This window comes from Nomascus leucogenys, chromosome 17 (genome assembly GCF_006542625.1).
Source record: "Nomascus leucogenys isolate Asia chromosome 17, Asia_NLE_v1, whole genome shotgun sequence".
NCBI lineage: Eukaryota > Metazoa > Chordata > Mammalia > Primates > Hylobatidae > Nomascus > Nomascus leucogenys.
The window spans coordinates 83,481,493-83,498,971 of record NC_044397.1 but is presented as its reverse complement, the minus strand read 5'-3'; the positions used below and the strand labels follow the sequence as shown (position 1 = coordinate 83,498,971).

General features: G+C 49.2%; 1 protein-coding gene across 7 annotated transcripts in view; it reads left to right on the top strand.

Annotated features, from left to right (window-relative positions):
* Positions 1–17,479, top strand: part of C17H19orf47 (chromosome 17 C19orf47 homolog) — a 43,511-nt gene that overhangs the window by 8,296 nt on the left and 17,736 nt on the right. For 6 of the 7 annotated variants that reach the window (XR_004026538.1, XM_030797425.1, XM_030797427.1 and 3 more), the window contains exons 3-8: positions 4,038–4,125; positions 4,221–4,335; positions 6,431–6,509; positions 11,758–11,895; positions 13,674–13,826; positions 16,095–16,165. Coding sequence is in view for 6 of the 7 variants with exons in the window: in XM_030797425.1 (XP_030653285.1) it covers positions 4,038–4,125; positions 4,221–4,335; positions 6,431–6,509; positions 11,758–11,895; positions 13,674–13,826; positions 16,095–16,165 (644 nt within the window). In the remaining variant the exon portion in view is untranslated. The remainder of the gene's footprint in view (positions 1–4,037; positions 4,126–4,220; positions 4,336–6,430; positions 6,510–11,757; positions 11,896–13,673; positions 13,827–16,094; positions 16,166–17,479) is intronic. The other variant, XM_030797426.1, reaches the window with a different exon arrangement.

Sequence of the window (17,479 nt, the reverse complement as noted above, 5' to 3'; positions counted from 1 at the left end):
TTTTTTAGTAGAGACGGGGTTTTACCATGTTAGCCAGGATGGTCTCGATCTCTTGACCTTGTGATCCACCTGCCTTGGCCTCCCAAAGTGCTGGGATTACAGACGTGAGCCACCGCGCCTGGCCGCCTGTATTCTTTATAATTCCATTTATATAAAGCATAGAAGCAGGCAAAATCAATCTATTTTGTTAGAAGGTGGTGGTTGCCTCTGGGAAGGAGTGAGTAGAGACTCCAAAGGTAATATAAAGGGTTCTGAGGTGTTAGAAATATCTCATTTCTTGATTTGGGTGCAGATTACATAGGTGTGTCTGGTTTAGGAAGATCTATTGACTTGTGCACTTTTTTGCATGTACATTATAGTTCCATAAAAAGATTGAAAAATCCAAACCCTATTACCCGTCCAGGTCAGAAAAAGAGAATATTGTCAGCCCCCTGAGAGTCCTACCCCAATCACACTCCCCTCTCTTCTCCATTCCCCGTATGGAATAAATCATTTTGTGAACATCTTTTCTTGCCTTACCTTTCTTTTTTTTGTTTTTGTTTTTGTTTTTGTTTTGAGATGGAGTTTCGCTTTTGTTGCCTAAGCTGGAATGCAATGGTGTTATCTCGGCTCACTGCAACCTCTGCCTCCTGGGTTCAAGCAATTCTCCTGCCTCAGCCTCCAGATCGAGTAGCTGGGATTACAGGCATGTGCCACCATGCCTGGCTAATTTTGTATTTTTAGTAGAGATGGGGTTTCTCTATGTTGGTCAGGCTGGTCTTGAACTCCTGACCTCAGGCGATCCGTCCGTCTCGGCCTCCCAAAGTGCTGGGATTACAGGTGTAAGCCACCGCTCCCGGCCTTCCTTGCCTTTCTTTATAGTTGTATTACCAATGGGACATTCCTATTCTATAGACTTTGGTTTTGAATTTACATGAATGAAATCATACCTTGTGTTCTTTTGTATCTGGCTTCTTTTGCTCAACATAATATCTAAGGGTCATCTATGTTGACTTTCTTTTCACTGCTGTATAGTCTTTCACCTTGAGAGTGACCACCGTGTGTTTATCAATGCTGCTGTCAATGGATATTGCATTATTACTGGGTTGGAGCTATCACAGACAAACTGCTGTGAATATTCTTGTACGTGTCTCCTGGTGTGTGCAACAAGCCACATCTCATTGATTCCAAGACTCACATCATTGCACAACTTAATATTTCTGAAGTAGGGGTATATCTTACAGCCGGTGCCTTATGACAGTTTAATTGGCTGCATATTTTCCTTCCTTAGCAGTACATGAAATGATGGTGTGTGCTTAATGTGGGGACTCTTTCAATTCCTCAAACACTGGGTTCCAGTAATCTCTTGGTTAAATTCACAGGCGTTGGCTGGTCCCTATGAACTGATTGGTCTTTACAACTAATTGATCACAACCAGTTACAGATTTCTTTGTTCCTTCTCCCTCCCCACTGCTTCACTTGACTAGCCTTAAAGTCCATCAGTCAATTAATCAATCACAGGCTTTGGCTCAGAGAGCTACCCCCAACCTACGTGGTACTTTTTTCTCCCCTTAATAACAGCTTAGTTTAGATATAATTCATTTATCATACATTTTACCTGGTTAAGGCGTATAATTTGATGGTTTTTATATTATCTGTTCACGGAGTTGTGCAGCCATCACCATAATCAATTTTAAAACATCTTTATCACTCTCTCTTGAAACCCCATACCTTAGCAGGGTGTTGTGGTGCATGCTTGTAATCCCAGCACTTTGGGAGGCCGAGACAGGTGGATCGCTTGAGTCCAGGAGTTTGAGACCAGCCTAGGCAACATGGCAAAACTCTGTCTCTATAAAAAATACAAAAAATTGCTGGGGGCGGTGGCTCACGCCTGTAATCTCATCACTTTGGGAGGCCAAGGCAGGTGGATCACAAGGTCAGGAGTTTGAGACCAGCCTGACCAACATGGTGAAACCCCGTCTTTACTAAAAATACAAAAATTAGCTGGTCATGGTGGCGTGTGCCTGTAATCCCAGCTACTCAGGAGGCTGAGGCAGGAGAATCGCTTGAACCCGGAGGTGGAGGTTGCAGTCAGCCGAGATTGCGCCACTGCACTCCAGTCTGGGTGACAGTGAGACTGCATCTAAAAAAAAAATATATATATATATATATATATATGTATTTTTGTGTGTGTGTATATATATATTTGTGTTTATATATGTGTATATATATATTTGTGTGTGTATATATTTTTTATGTATATATATATATGTACACATTAAAAAATACATATATATACATAAAAAAAATTAGCTTGGCCTGGTGGCATGCGCCTGTAGTTTAACTACTTGAGAAGCTGAGGTGGGAAGATCGCTTGAGCCCAGGAGGTTGAGACAGCAGTGAACTATGATTGCGCCACTGCACTCTGGCCTAGGCGACAGAGGGATACCCTGTCTCAAAAAAATTAAAACCCCATACCCATTAGCAGTCACTTCCCCTGTCCGCCTAGCAACCACTAATCTACTTTCTCTTTAGATTTGCCTGTTCTAGACATTTCATATACATGGAATCATTATGTGGTGCTTTTTGGTAGTTAGAGGTGCCTGCTTCTGGCCAGTGGGACCCAGGGCCTGACGGAGGAAATCCTAAGGACATGAGCTCCTCGCCAGCCTCAGTCCCCAAGGGCCAGTCAGCACCCTGGGTAACCAGCCTGTGGCTGGCTGGGCAGGGGCCTCCTTGGAGATGTGGCCCATGGGGTTTCACCTGAGCCCCGCACTGCCACTCATGTAACACCTGTGTGTCTGTTTCCCTGCTCTGAGTCTCTATTGTCTTAAAAGCAAAATGGGTGAGGTAATAACAGATTTCTTCTCATCTAAAATAGCATGGACTGTTGGATGTACTGAGAAAGAAAAGCAGTTTGCTAATTAAACCGTGGCACACCGGCAGTCATGGAGTAGCTCCTAGTTTCAGAGATGTCAGAATGTGAAAAAAAGTTCTACTTCAAATCAGTGATCTTAGCTACCACCTGGCCTGGCAGGTTGGGGTCAGTTTGAGGGTCACACCCACCAAGAAGCCAAGAAAATTTAGAAAGAATAAAGTTTCATAGGTGGGGTCTGCCTGGTCTTGGCCATGCCTCTATGTTTAGTGGTGATGGGAGTAATAGTAATAATAATAATAATAATAGCTGACATGGTTTGAGGGTGTCCTCTGGGTCAAGCATCATTTAAAGCCTTTTATGTGGAGGTTCTCATTGAGTCTGCACAGTGACCCAAGGACATTGGTGCTGTTATCACTAAAATCTGAGCTCCACAAGGACTGGGATTTCATCTTGTGCCTTGTGGTATCCCCTGTGCGTAGGACAGGACCTGTCCTTTGCCAAATGCTGGGTAAACACTTGTCAGATCTGTTATCCCAGGTTACAGATGAGGAAACCAAGGCACCAAGAGTTAACTTACCCAAAGTCCCTCCATAGGGAAATCGCAGGGTTAGGATTCGAACCCAAGCTCCGAAGCCCGTGTTAGTAACTTCCATGCCTCTCTCTGAGGGAGGTTTGCTACTGTGGTGGGTAGGGGCTTGCCAAGGCTCATGGGCTGGCTCTATGATGCTTCTTTCCAGCCACCTGTGGATCCTATCATCCTCTGGGCCTAGGCTGGCTGATGGGGACTAGGGCAGAGAACCCAGAGTCCCAGTTACCCTAAATCAGTCATGGGCCCAGCATGTATAGTGATGCAGAGAGCCAGCACTGGGGCGGGCTAGAGCTGTAAGGAGAAAGGCTGTGGTAAGGGCTTGGGGGCTCTGCCCCTTGTTTAGCGCTGTGGCTTGGGGTGGGTTGCCCAACCTTTCCCTGCCTCATTTTCCTCATCGGCAACTCGGGAGTCTTAATACTGCTTAACTCACAGGGTCAGGAATGCTCGGTTCCATCGTGTGTGTGGAGCACTCCATGCAGGGCCTGGCATGTGATGAGCATTTAATTTGTGGGAGGTGCTGTGATTGTGGTTTTGCTAATGCTATTCTCTAAAGAGGATAGCGTGAGTAATGAGCCCTGTCCAACCCCACAGCCACTTCCGAGTGGATCCAGTTCTTCAAGGAAGCCGGCATTCCTCCAGGACCTGCCGTCAATTATGCCGTGATGTTTGTGGATAATAGGTGAGGAGGCTGAACTTGGGGATGGGGTGGTGGGGAGCTGGCTGGCCCACCCGCTCTGGCCCACCTGGGGCCTCACCACTGACCTTTCCCTGCAGGATTCAGAAGAGCATGCTGTTGGATCTCAATAAGGAGATCATGAATGAGCTGGGCGTGACCGTGGTGGGCGACATCATCGCCATTCTCAAGCATGCCAAAGTGGTGCACCGTCAGGTGGGTGCTGTGCCCAGCCCCTCTGTCTCTGGGTTTGGCATGGAGGTGGAGGGTCAGTTGCAGAGCCAATGGGAGGCCTGGCAGCAGAGGCAGGCTGACCTGGGTTCCAGGGCTGGTTCGGCCATTTGCTGTGTGACGCTGGGCACATTGCCCAACCTCTCTGAGCTGTATTTTCTGCATCTGTGAAAGAGAGGCAAACCTGGTCGGGTGCGGTGGCTCACGCCTGTAATCTCAGCACTTCGGGAGGCCAAGGCGGGTGGATCACGAGGTCAGGAGATTGAGACCATCCTGGCTAACACAGTGAAACCCCGTCACTACTAAAAATACAAAAAATTAGCCGGGTGTGGTGGCAGCGCCTGTAGTCCCAGCTACTTGGGAGGCTGAGGCAGGAGAATGGCGTGAACCCGGGAGGCAGAGCTTGCAGTGAGTCGAGATCGCGCCACTGCACTCCAGCCTGGGTGACGAGCAAGACTCTCTCAAGGAAAAAAAAATAAATAAATCTTGAAGGGTGGTTGTATATATTTTTTTGAGACGGTGTCTCGCCATGTTGCCCAAGCTGGTGTCGAACTCCTGGGCTCAGGCCATCCTCCTGCCTCGGTCTCCCAAAATACTGGGATTTCAGGCGTAAGCTGCTGCTCCCAGCCCTGGTTGTGAGTATTAAGCTATGTGAAGCACTAGCACAGTGGAAACTGCCTGTATTCGGGTCCCTCTGTAATAACTATTATTGCTGCTTCACATTTTCCTTGTGATAATTATTATTTCCAGGACAGCAGCTTCCTATGTGGGACCCAGATGGCAACCTGGCTCACAACCTGGACATTCCAGTCTTGACCCCTCCACTTATAGTGACCTACCTTCCTGGATCTCTTTGAAATGGGCTTCTCACACAGCCCTGATGCTAGTGTGGCTGTGGCCACCTACCAGATGGTATATGTGGCCTTGAGCACCAGACCTGGAGTGTTGTACTCATTAAGTGATTAATATAATAGCTAACACTTACCAAGCATTTGCTGTGGCCTGCCAGGCACTGTCTCCCTCCCTCCCTCCCTCCCCCACTTCCTTCCTTCCTTTCTTCACTTGTTTATTATTTATTTTTATTTTATTTATTTTTGAGACAGGGTCTCACTCCATCGCCCAGGCTGGAGTGCAGTGGCACTATCTCGGCTCACTGCAACCTCTGTCTCCCTGGTTCAAGTGATTCTCCTACCTCAGCCTCCTGAGTAACTGGGATAACAGGCATGTGCCCCTGTGCCTGGCCTCTTTATTTTATTTAATTGAGACAGAATCCCGCCCTGTTGCCCAGGCTGGAGTGTAGTGGTGCTGTCTTGGCTCAGTGCAGTTTCCACCTCCCAAGTTCAAGAGATTCTCGTACCTCAGCCACCCGAGTGATTGGGATTACAGGCGTGCGCTACCATGCCCAGCTAGTTTTTGTAATTTTAGTAGAGATGGGGTTTTGCCATGTTGCCCAGCCTGGTCTTGAACTCCTGGCCTCAGGTGATCCACCTGCCCCGACCTCCCAAAGGGCTGGGATTACAGGTGTGAGCCACTGTACCTGACCATCTTTCACCTATTTTTGAGACAGGGTCTCACTCTGTTGCCTAGGCTAGAATGCAGTGGTACAATCACAGCTTACTGCAGCCTCAAACTCCTGGGCTCAAGCAATCCTACCACCTCAGCCCCTGAATAATTGGGACTACAGGTGTATGACACCATGCTTGGCTAGTTTTTAAATTTTTTCTAGAGATAAGCGTCCCACTGTGTTGGCCAGGCTGGTCTCAAACTCCTGACCTCAGGTGTTCCACCCACTTCAGCCTCCCGAAGTGCTGGGATTACAGGAATGAACCACCGCACCTGGCCTATTTTTTTCAATAGGTGAGGAGGCTGAACTTCAGATATATATATCTGAATATACTGGTCAGATATTTTATAGAGTGTCCTTCAGTTTGGAGGTATCTGATGCTTTCTTATGGTTAGGAGTAAAATGTGTTAGAATCTTCTCTAGCAGTCAGGTGTTGATCCTCGTGGTGTTGCTTAGATCTCTAGGTTCGTGCATGATTCTTCTGTGGTGACCCAGGTGCCTGTTCTTTTTTTACAGGACATGTGCAAAGCTGCCACTGAGTCAGTGCCCTGCAGCCCTAGCCCCCTTGCAGGCGAAATTCGCCGTGGCACTAGTGGTGAGTCCTAACTATTCAGGCCCCTTTTCCTTGATTTTTATACCCTGTCAGTGAAGGGGACACGTCTGGCCATCCCATCCCCACCTGTAATTTGCAAAGGTAGAAACAAAGCCAGTGGGGGCATTCTTACTCTTCTTTTAGGGGAAAAAATAAACTGGGTAGTGAATGGCTGTATACACAGTCAATTGTCATCTGTGGTCATTAAGTTCTGTAAAGTTAATATGTATACTTAGTGAATTCTTAGCTCCTAGAAGAAATACAGAGCAATGGAGAATCCATTGCTCCTATGGGAAATACTAGGTTAGGGTCCTGCAAGCCTGTAGTCAAATATATAGCTTTATTTTATGTGTGTCTCCTCTTAAAGGCACTGTAGTTAATACATAGTGTTGATTTCATTAACCGGGAACTCATAGCCAACAACACTGTAACTCATTCCTGCACGATGCTTATCTCACACACACATTTTTTTGATCCGGTACATCATACCCTTCTTACATTTAGGAAGCCAGACAGCACTTCAACACTATGCTTTGAGGGCCGTTTTATTTATTTATTTATTTACTTATTTATTTATTTTTTTGAGATGGAGTCTCTGTTGCCCAGGCTGGAGTACAGTGGCACGATCTCGGCTCACTGCAACTTCTGCCTCCCAGGTTCAAGCAATTCTCTTGCCTCAGTCTCCCTAGTAACTGGGATTACAGGTACCTGCCACCACGCCCGGCTAATTTTTTTATTTTTAGTAGAGACATGGTTTTGCCATGTTGGCCAGGCTGGTCTTGATCTCCTGACTTCAAGTGATCTGCCTGCTTCGGCCTCCCAAAGTACTGGGATTATAGGCGTGAGCCACCGCTCCCATCCAGGGGGCTATTTTAAACAGCAAAATCACCAACAAAAATGTGAAAAATGTTCACATTCATGACATCAAGTAGACTGGGCAAAGGACACTTGTTTACAGAGTGGGACCTGAAACAAGAGGGTGAGAATGCCATCTTTGTCCTCATTTGGGAACGTGTCTGGAGCAACTCAAAATGTTCTCTGTGTGTGTCTGTGAATGACAGTGAAAGCACTGCCTGTATTGATTTTGGGGTTACAAATACATTTGAATGAGTAGGCAAATTTGCAAATATGGAATCTATGAATGATGAGTATTGACTGTATTTATATTTTTTCTTTTTCTTTTTTTTTTGAGATGGAGTCTCCCTCTGTTGCCCAGGCTGGAGTACAGTGGTGTGATCTCGGCTCACTGCAACCTCCGCCTCCCGAGTTCAAGCAGTTCTCCTGCCTCAGCCTCCTGAGTAGCTGGGATTACAGGTGCCTGCCACCACGCCCAGCTAATTTTTGTATTTTTAGTAGACAGAATTTCACCCTGTTGGCCAGGCTGGTTTTGAACACCTCCTGCCTCAGCCTCCCAAAGTGCTGGGATTGTAGGTATGAGCCACCACTGCGCCTTTTTTTTTTTTTTCTTGAGATAAGAGTTTCGCTGTGTTGCCTATGGTGGAGTGCAATGGCACGCTTAGCTAACTGCAAACTCTGCCTCCCAGATTAAGTGATTCTTGTGCCTCAGTCACCCAAGTATCTGGGATTACATGTATGTGCCACCATCCCCAGCCAATTTTTGTATTTTTAGTAGAGACAGAGTTTTGCCACATTTGCCAGGCTAGTCTTGAACTCTTGACTTCAAACGATCCACCTGCCTCAGCCTCCCAAAGTGCAGGCATGAGCCACTGTACCTGGCTATTTTTGGTTTTTAAAAGCTGTATGATACCTTTTTTTTTTTTTTTTTTGAGATGGAGTTTCGCTTTTGTGGCTCAGGCTGGAGTGCAATGGCGTGATCTTGGCTCACTGCAACCTCCGCCTCCTGGGTTCAAGCGATTCTCCTGCCTCAGCCTCCTGAGTTGCTGGCATTATAGGTGCCTGCCACCATGCCCAGCCAATTTTTGTTATTTTTAGTAGAGATGAGGTTTTACCATGTTGGCCAGGCTGGTCTCGAACTCCTGACCGTAGGTGATCCACCCACCTCGGCCCCCAAAAGTGTTGGGATTACAGCCATTAGCCACCACACCCGGCCGATACCTTTTTTAAAAATAAACTTGAAAATTTTAATATACACATTAGCTTCCCTTTGCCGATAACTAAGCTGCCCAAAACTGTGCTTTAAAACACAGACATGTATTTTCATTTTTTGAGATGGGAGTCTCGCTCTGTTGCCCAGGCTGGAGTGTAGTGGTGCAATCATAGCTCACTGTAGCCTCAAAGTCCTGGGCTCAAGTGATCCTCCTGCCTCAGCCTCCTGAATAGCTGGGATTACAAGCGTAAGCCACCATGCCTTGCTAAAACATGGGTGTTTATTTCTCATGATTTTGTGGGTTGGCTAGTCAGTTCTGCTCTAGGCCAGCTCAGCTGATTTTAGTGGTCACCTGGCAGCTAGGTTGAAGCCAGGTTGACGGCCGCATTCACATATCTGATGGTTGTCCTGATGTTATCTGGGCCCACAGGGTGACTTGGCTACATGTCCATAATTATCTAGCTGGCTAGCCTGGGCTTGTTCACAGTGGTGGTTGCAGGGTTCCTAAAAGCAGCAGAAGAGGGCTGGCCCCAGTATGCAAAGCACCTCTTAAGCCACTGCTTGCACAACATTTGCTCTTGTCCTATTGGCCAAAGCAAGTTACATGGCTAAGTCCAGAGTCATGTGGGCAGGGCCTACCCAAAGATGTGGATGCAAAGAGGCTGAGCAAATTAGGGTTCGTTTCTGCAACACTCCCCCATAACATACATTCAGAAAAGCATTCAATCATAATAGTACAGTGGGGTGCCATTCACAGATGGGACACCCATGTAGCCAGCACCTAAATCCAGCAATGGAAACATGACCAGCTTGCCAGAATCCCCCTGTGCCCCCTCCCACATCATCTCCAGGGTACCCACTACCCTGATTGCTAACAGCACACATTAGTTTTACCAGTCTTTCAAATCTTTATAAATGAAATGTTCAATTGGGTATGGTGGCCCATGCCTTTAATCCCAGCACTTTGGGAGGCCCAGGTGGGAAGATCACTTGATGCTAGGCATTTGAGACCAGCCTGGGCAACATAGTGAGACCCTGTCTCTACAAAAATTAGTAAATTAGCTGTGGGAGGCTTGGGAGGCTGAGGTGGAAGGATTGCTTGAGCCCAGGACTTTGAGGCTGCAGTGAGTTATGATGGCACCACTGTACTCCATCAACGTGGGTGACAGAGTGAGACCCTGTCTCAAAAAAAAAAAAAAAAAAAGGTCCGGGTGCGGTGGCTCACGCCTGTAATCCCAGCATTTTGGGAGGCCAAGGTGGGCAGATCACGAGGTCAGGAGATCGAGACCATCCTGGCTAACATGGTGAAACCCTGTCTCTACTAAAAATACACAAAAAAATTAGCTGGGCATGGTGATGGGTGCCTGTAGTCCCAGCTACTCGGGAGGCTGAGGCAGGAGAGTGGCGTGAACCTGGGAGGCAGAGCTTGCAGTGAGTCAAGATCGCACCACTGCACTCCAGCCTGAACGACAGAGCGAGACTCTGTCTCAAAAAAAAAGAAAAAAAAGAGAAAACAAATGAAAATAAATAAATAAAAAGAGAAGGGGAAACAGGCAAAGAAAGAAAGGGGTGGGAAGAATGCTCCAAAAACAACATTCCTGAGATGATCACTTTTACACACTTTAGAACATCGAACGTGTGTCTGTCAGGAGGGAGAAAGAGAACAGTTCTTTGTACTGTCATATCCTGACTGCAACGCAAATGCAAGAGAGTAAAGACAGAGTTGGTTGCTTAACCGCCACCCAAATGGGGCTTGCCTCTCATGACGATAAAGCATCACATTCCTGACATCTTTTCAGCTGCATATTTCCCTCTGAGTATAGCACGAGAGGTAGGGCCCTCTTAACAGCTTGCCTTTTATAGCAGAAAATCCTGATCCTATTGCACTCAGCTAGGTAAAGAGTGTTGTGAATGGAGGCTCTCACAGGACAGATTCTGCATAGCCAGAGAGTTTGCAGCCATTAGACATAAAGCCACCCATCCAACCTGAGAAATGTCTGAAGAAGTGCTGGGGTATATTATTAACAGAGGAGAAAGAGCAGGCCTGAAAACCAAGAATTTCTTCCTGCAGAGAGGGAGGAGGTCTGATGGGGAAGGATCTGTCCTGGGACTTCTGGGTACCAATAATGTCCTGATGCCTGACCTGGGTGATGGGTGCTTTGGGGTCACGTTTTGTTAAATGGTCTGTGATGGTTTAATGTAGTTTTCTTTTTCTTTTCCCCCTGTTTTTGAGACTGGGTTTCACTCTGTTGCCCAGTCTGGAGTGCAGTGGTGCGATCACAGCTCACTGCAGTCTTGACTTCCTGGGCTCAAGTGATCCTCTTGCCTCAGCCTCCTGAGTATCTGGGACTACAGGCACATGCCACCATGCCCGGCTGATTTTTTGTATTTTTGGTAGAGACGGGATTTTGCCATGTTGCCCAGGCTGGTCTTGAACTGGGTTCAAGTGATCCACGCGCCTCAGCCTCCCAAAGTGCAGGGATTATAAGCATGCGCCCTGTGCCTGTCCTCAGAAACCACTTTAGGCACTGGGATACAGCAGTAAACAGACACAGCCTCCTCATGGAGCTTGTGTTCTTGTGAGTGAGTTTACCAGTAAACAAATAGAGTTTAATGTCAAGCAGTTGTAAGGGCTGTGAAGAAAATGAAAGTGGGTAAGGGTGATAGAGGTTGAGGAGGTGCTGTTTTTGATGGGGTGGTCAGGGAAGTTTCCTCTGAGGAGTTGCCGTCAGAGAGGAGGCTTGAATGATGAGACACAGCAATTCCGCTGTGCTTGGGGAACTGCATGCCAGGCAGAAGGAACAGCAGGGACCCTGAGGAAGTGCCTACTTGCTGGGTGAGGAAGATCCTGGAGACCAGCATGGCTGAAGCAGCTCCGGGAGAGGCGAAGCAAACTCAGCACGAGGCTGGGTGACTGATGGGTGAGGTGTGATCAGAACTAGTGTGGTCTAGAGCCTCAGGAAAGGCTCCCAGGATAGGGAGGGATGGGCTAGTTCCTGGGGAGATGCAGCCCACCGTGCCCCCAAGCATCCCCATCACGAGGACTGTGCAGTTACAGGGTGACACCCGCTGACCTTCTCATTCAGTCTCAAGCCTCACCTTCTCCATCCTGACCCTGAGACTGCTGGATTGAGGCCTGTCTTCCAGGATCCCACCTGACCGGACTCTCTTTTCTCCCCACAGCTGCCTCCCGAATGATCACCAACAGCCTGAACCATGACTCCCCACCCAGCACACCCCCCAGGCGCCCGGACACCAGCACCTCCAAGATCTCGGTCACTGTGTCCAACAAGATGGCAGCAAAGAGTGCCAAGGCCACTGGTGAGGGAACATGGGCAGGTGGTAGGAGGAGCTGGAGGGGAACGTGGGTTGGTAGGAGGTGTTGGGGGTCATGGTTCCAGTATTGTAAGGTGCTTTGAAGGCCACAAGGTGTACAAAACATTTGAACCTGAATCACCTCTGTAAACTTGGTCAAGTTGCCATACATCTGTGGGCCTCACTTTCTTCATCTGTAGCATGGGGGGTGGCAATACCCCACCCAGGAGGACGGACAGAAGCACCTGAGTTGGTGTGTTGAGGCATGTGTGCATTGCCTTCTCACTCAGGGGTTCAGGCTTTGTGAACAGGTGTTCACCGAGCCCCCTACTTGTGCCCAGCTCTGTGCTTGATGCCTGGGGTCGTAGGTAAAGAACCTCTTGCCTCCTCTTAGCAGCCAAGGGATCCTTGAAAACCTTCAGTCTGATCCTGTAACCCCCTGGGCTGTAACTCTCCGGGGCTCCCCATTCCATTAATAAAGGGCATCTTCCCCACATGGTCTCTAGGGCCCTGCATCATGTAGATTCATCTCTTGCATCGTCCCACTTTGCATGCTCGCTTGCTCCCCTCCAGCCTCCTTCCCATCATGGGGCCTTTGCCCCTGGTGACCCCTTGGCCTGGGCACTCTTCCTCCCCAGACTGCTCCATGTTGGCCTCTGTTCTCCTCCAGGTCTCAGCTTGAGAGCTGGGAATGGGCCTGCAGTCCCTGGGCTCCCAGGCCTTCCCATCCACCATGCTCTTATGTCTTTGCTGGACCCATCCCCACAGCAGTGACCTCATGGTGTCATAAGGCAAATGTGGAAACTGAGGCCCAGGGCGCTTCATGTTTCTGACACCCACTCCTATCACGCCCCATCCACCTCCATGACAAAGTCTCCCCTTTGTCCTGCAGGCTTGGAAGTGCCTCACCCTCTTCTGGCCTTTGATTTGTGTGCCACGAGCAAAAAAGTTAAAATCAGGCCAGGCGTGATGGCTCACACCTGTAATCCCAGAACTTTGGGAGGCCGAGGCGGGCGGATCACCTGAGGTCAGGAGTTCAAGAGGAGCCTGACCAACATGGTGAAACCCCGTGTCTACCAAAAATACAAAAATTAGCTGGGCATGGTGGCGCATGCCTGTAATCCCAGCTACTTGGGAGGCTGAGGCAGGAGAATCGATTGAACCTAGGAGGCGGAGGTTGTAGTGACCTGAGATCGTGCCATTGCACTCCAGACTGGGCAACAAGAATGAAAACTCCATCTCAAAAAAAAAAAAAAAAAAAAAGTTAATATCAGTGTAACAAAGTGTTGCGAAGATGGTGAGCCTGGGAGCAACTGGCTCTTTTAACCCTTAACACATTTGAGGGGATTCATTTTTTAAATTGAGGTGTAACTTACGCACAATCCACCACTCATAAGTGTACACAGCTCAAGTGCTTGTTGACAAGTGAGTGCAGCCATAAAGCACTGCCTGCTTGGAGCTCTAGAACCTTTCCACCACCCAGCAGGTTCCCCATCCGAGGGGATGTGGGCTGGGCTGGGCCAGAAGCCTGCTTGGAATAGGGACAGAGCCACAGAAAGCCTGGGAGGCCTGCCACAGCCTGGGGATTCTGAGCACCTTCTGTGACCTAGTGTTACACAGATCTGAGTTTCTCTGTGGTTCGGTCAGTGGTGATGTGAGTGGTTGGGAAGGTAAGGGATTCCAGTCGTGAATGTGTGGAGATAAAGGACACCTAGTGTCCAGCTTCCATCCTGGGAGAACGTTCTGTCTTAGAGAGTGCTGATACCCCTGCTTTCTTCCCCCAGCAGCCCTGGCCCGCCGGGAGGAGGAGAGCCTGGCTGTTCCTGCCAAGCGGCGCCGGGTCACTGCTGAGATGGAGGGGAAGTACGTCATCAACATGCCCAAAGGCACCACACCCCGCACCCGCAAGATCCTGGAGCAGCAGCAGGCTGCAAAAGGTACTGGCCTATCAGGGGCACGCTTCCCCGCAGGGTCCATGTCCCTCCCTCTGCATCACACAGGGCCCATCATATCCTGCAGATGGCGGCTGAGAAGCAGGCTCTAACAGGGATGCAGGAGCCGTAGGCGAAGGGGACAGTGATGGTGGCCGCAGAGGAGGGAAACACATCACCTCTGCCCTCTGATCCTGCAGTTAGTGTAGCTGGGCTCTTTGGCGCCTCTTCCCTAAGGGGCAGGAGCAAGGATAGAGCAATGGCCTGCTGTAAAATGAGTGGCTGTGCTTGGCCAAGGGCAAATACCCCAAAGTGGCACTGTTATTATGAACCAGAGGAGATGAGTGGAGATACAGTCCAAAGCTAGGCCTTGTGACTTGGAGTACAGAGATGATCTCTTGGTCGGGCGTGGTGACGGACACCTGTAATTCCAGCACTTTGGGAGGCTGAGGTGGGAAGATTGCTTGAGCCTAGTAGTTCAAGCGTGCAACATAGTGAGCCCCTGTCTGTATTAAAAAGGCTGGGCGCAGTGGCCCATGCCTGTAACTCCAGCAATTTCAGATGATACAGAAACATATTCAGTGAAAACAAACTCTTTTCCCTCACTCCCATATCCCGGTCTCTTGTTAACCTTTCACCTTTCCGTGTACGTACATAACACATATATAGGCAGTTTTTTGTTTTTTAGTTTTAATTTTTATTTTTTTGAGACAGGGTCTCACTTCCATCACCCAGGCTGGGGTGCAGTGGCACCTTGTTGACTCACTGCAGTCTCCTCGACCTCCCAGGTTCAAGCAGTCCTGCCTCAGCCTCCCTAGTAGCTGGGACTACAGGCACATGCCACCATGCCCACCTAATTTTTGTATTTTTTGTAGAGACAGGGTTTTGCCATGTTGCCCAGGCTGGTCTCAAACTCCTGAGCTCAAGTGATCTGCCTGCTTCACCTTTCCAAATTGGTAGGATTACGGGTGTGAGCCACCACACTCAGCCTAGTTTTTCTTTTTTAAACACAAATAGTATTTGTGTTTAAAATGTAAGTATTGTTCTATAACTTTTTTTATTTTTGAGACGGAGTCTTGCTCTGTTACTCAGGCCGGAGTGCAGTGGCACAATCTTGGTTCACTGCAATTTCCGCTTCCTGGGTTCAAGCGATTCTCCTGCCTCAATCTCCCAAGCATCTGGGATTACAGGTGCACGCCACCATGCCCAGCTAATTTTTATATTTTTAGTAGAGATGGGGTTTCATCATGTTGGCCAGGCTGGTCTCAAATTCCTGACCTTGGGTGATCCACCTGCCTCAGCCTCCCAAAGTGCTGGGATTACAGGCGTGAGCCACTGTGCCTGGACCTAACTTTTCTTTTCTTTTCTTTTTTTTTTTTTTTTTTTTTTTTGAGACAGAGTCTTGCTCTGTTGCCTGGGCTGGAGTGCTGTGGTACGAACACGGCTCACTGAAGCCTCGACCTCCTGGGTTCCTACCTTACCTCCCCAGTAGCAGGGACTATAGATGTGGGCCACCATGCCCAGCTAATTTTTAAATTCTGGTTTCTAACTCCTAGGCTCATGCGATCTGCCCACCACCGCCTCCCACCATGTTGGGATTACAGACATGAGCCACCACTCCTGGCATGTTCTATAACTTTTTTGTTCATATATATATATTTAGAGATGGGGTCTCACTATATTACCCAGGTTGTTCCCAAACTCCTGGGCTCAGGCGATCCACCTGCCTCAGCCTCCCAAAGGGATTACAGGTGCACCCTGCCACGCCTGGCCCATGTTCTATAACTTTTTTGTTGAGATCTTCTCATATTAATGCAGGTAGATCTTCTTCATTCTTTTTTTAATGGTCGTTTATTATTTCCAGAGTATTTGTATACCATAATTTAGTAACCATTCTATTGATGGCTATTAGGTTATAATTTAGGGGAGGATGCACTACCACTCATCAGATTCTCTCAGAGGTCCCTGACCCCAAGAAGTGAAAGGAACATGCAGGGACTAAGAACTCTTCCCGTGCACACAGTTCATGAGCTAGTGCTGAGGTGTAGGGAATCTGCCAGTTGTAGCTGGTCTTTCCCACATTTGGCTCTAGCCAGATAGGGGTGGGTTAGGGTCAGTGTGAGCCAACAGTGTAGACATAACATCCAGCTCAGCACAGTCTGGCCCTGCCTGTCCCAGAGCTACTGGTGTCTGGGCTGCCTTGGTACCTGTACGGAGCTCAGCCTAGGCCTGGCCCACCGGGGCCTCTCCCTGATGGCTTCACTTCCCTCCCAGGTCTCCATAGGACGTCTGTGTTTGACCGCCTCGGCGCTGAGACCAAGGCAGACACCACGACAGGGAGTAAAGTGAGTGGGGATGGGGGAGCAATCCTGGGCATGCGAGCTGTTGTCCTCCCTGAGTGGTGCTCCTGACTCTTAACACATCTCGACCTCACTCGGCCCAGGGCCGTCTAACCCACCTTTCCAGCCTCAGTTCTTGGCTTTGCACTGGCGGCTTTCCCATCTGTCTTCTGCGCTGGCTTCTCTCCCAATTTCCAGCCCTGGGGGTCCAGTACTCCTGGATGCCTCCCACCCACCATGTCCCCAACTGGTCTTAGTGTCTTTCCCCAAGTCAGCCCTCTCCTGGGCCCCCATCTGAGGGCTGCCTGCCCTCCCCATTGCAGTGTGTCAGTGGGTCTGATGACTCTACTGTCTCTCCCTCCTCTGCCACCTCTCCCTGTCAGGATAGGACGATAGCCTCCTGAATGATCTCGCACAGCTACCATGGACCCCAGCCCCTATCCCCACGGCAGCAGTGTGTGCGGCCCACAGGACAGGCCCCGTCCCCTCACTGGAAGCCCTGCAGAGACTTTTCACTGTGCCCATGATGCAGCCTGCACTTCCTGCCACGGCCTGCAGGCCCCAGGCGTGGTGTGTAGTTCAGCGTACACCCTGAAGCCCACAGGGGCCTGACTGCGTGGCATTGGCCATGTCACTTAAGTCCTTTGTACCTCAGCCTCCTCATCTGTATAGACCCACCTCCAAGGATGGCTGTAGGGTTAAGATCATCCCCGCATGGTGCTGGGGTGTGCGGTGCCTGTTGGTGAACTGTTGCAGAGCTCCCCGGCTGCGTTTCCTGCCTGCCAGTGTCCCGCTCCGCACGGTGCCGCAACTCGGGCTTGCTAACTTCCAAGAATCTTACCTTGAGGGGGATGGGAACACTTGGGATCATGTGGCTGGAAGTTCCAGCCCTGTGAAGAGCTGGGCACATAGTGAGTGCTCCATACATAGGATTATGCTTCCTGCCTTCAGGGCGTAGCACATGCTCTTTTCTTTGCTAATTCATCCTGGAGGGCCTGGCTTCAAAGTTGGTGCCTCAGGGAAAGTTCCTCTGGACTGATGAGGAGCCACCCCTGTCTTCTGCCCCCCAGCTGTCCTTCTCCGGACAGTAAGAATGCGTTACTGTCATTCTTGCAGAATTATTTGTATCATTTCTGATGCCAAGCCTGTCTTCCCCACTGGACTGTGAGCCCCATGAGGGCAGAACTGAGGCTGTCTTGGTCATCACTGTGTCCCTAGCACTGCCGGCTTAGGACCAGGTACAATATAGAGTTGGGACTCAAAATATTCGTGGAGTGAATGACCAGATTAAATCTCTCCACTCCACTCATGCCCACCTAT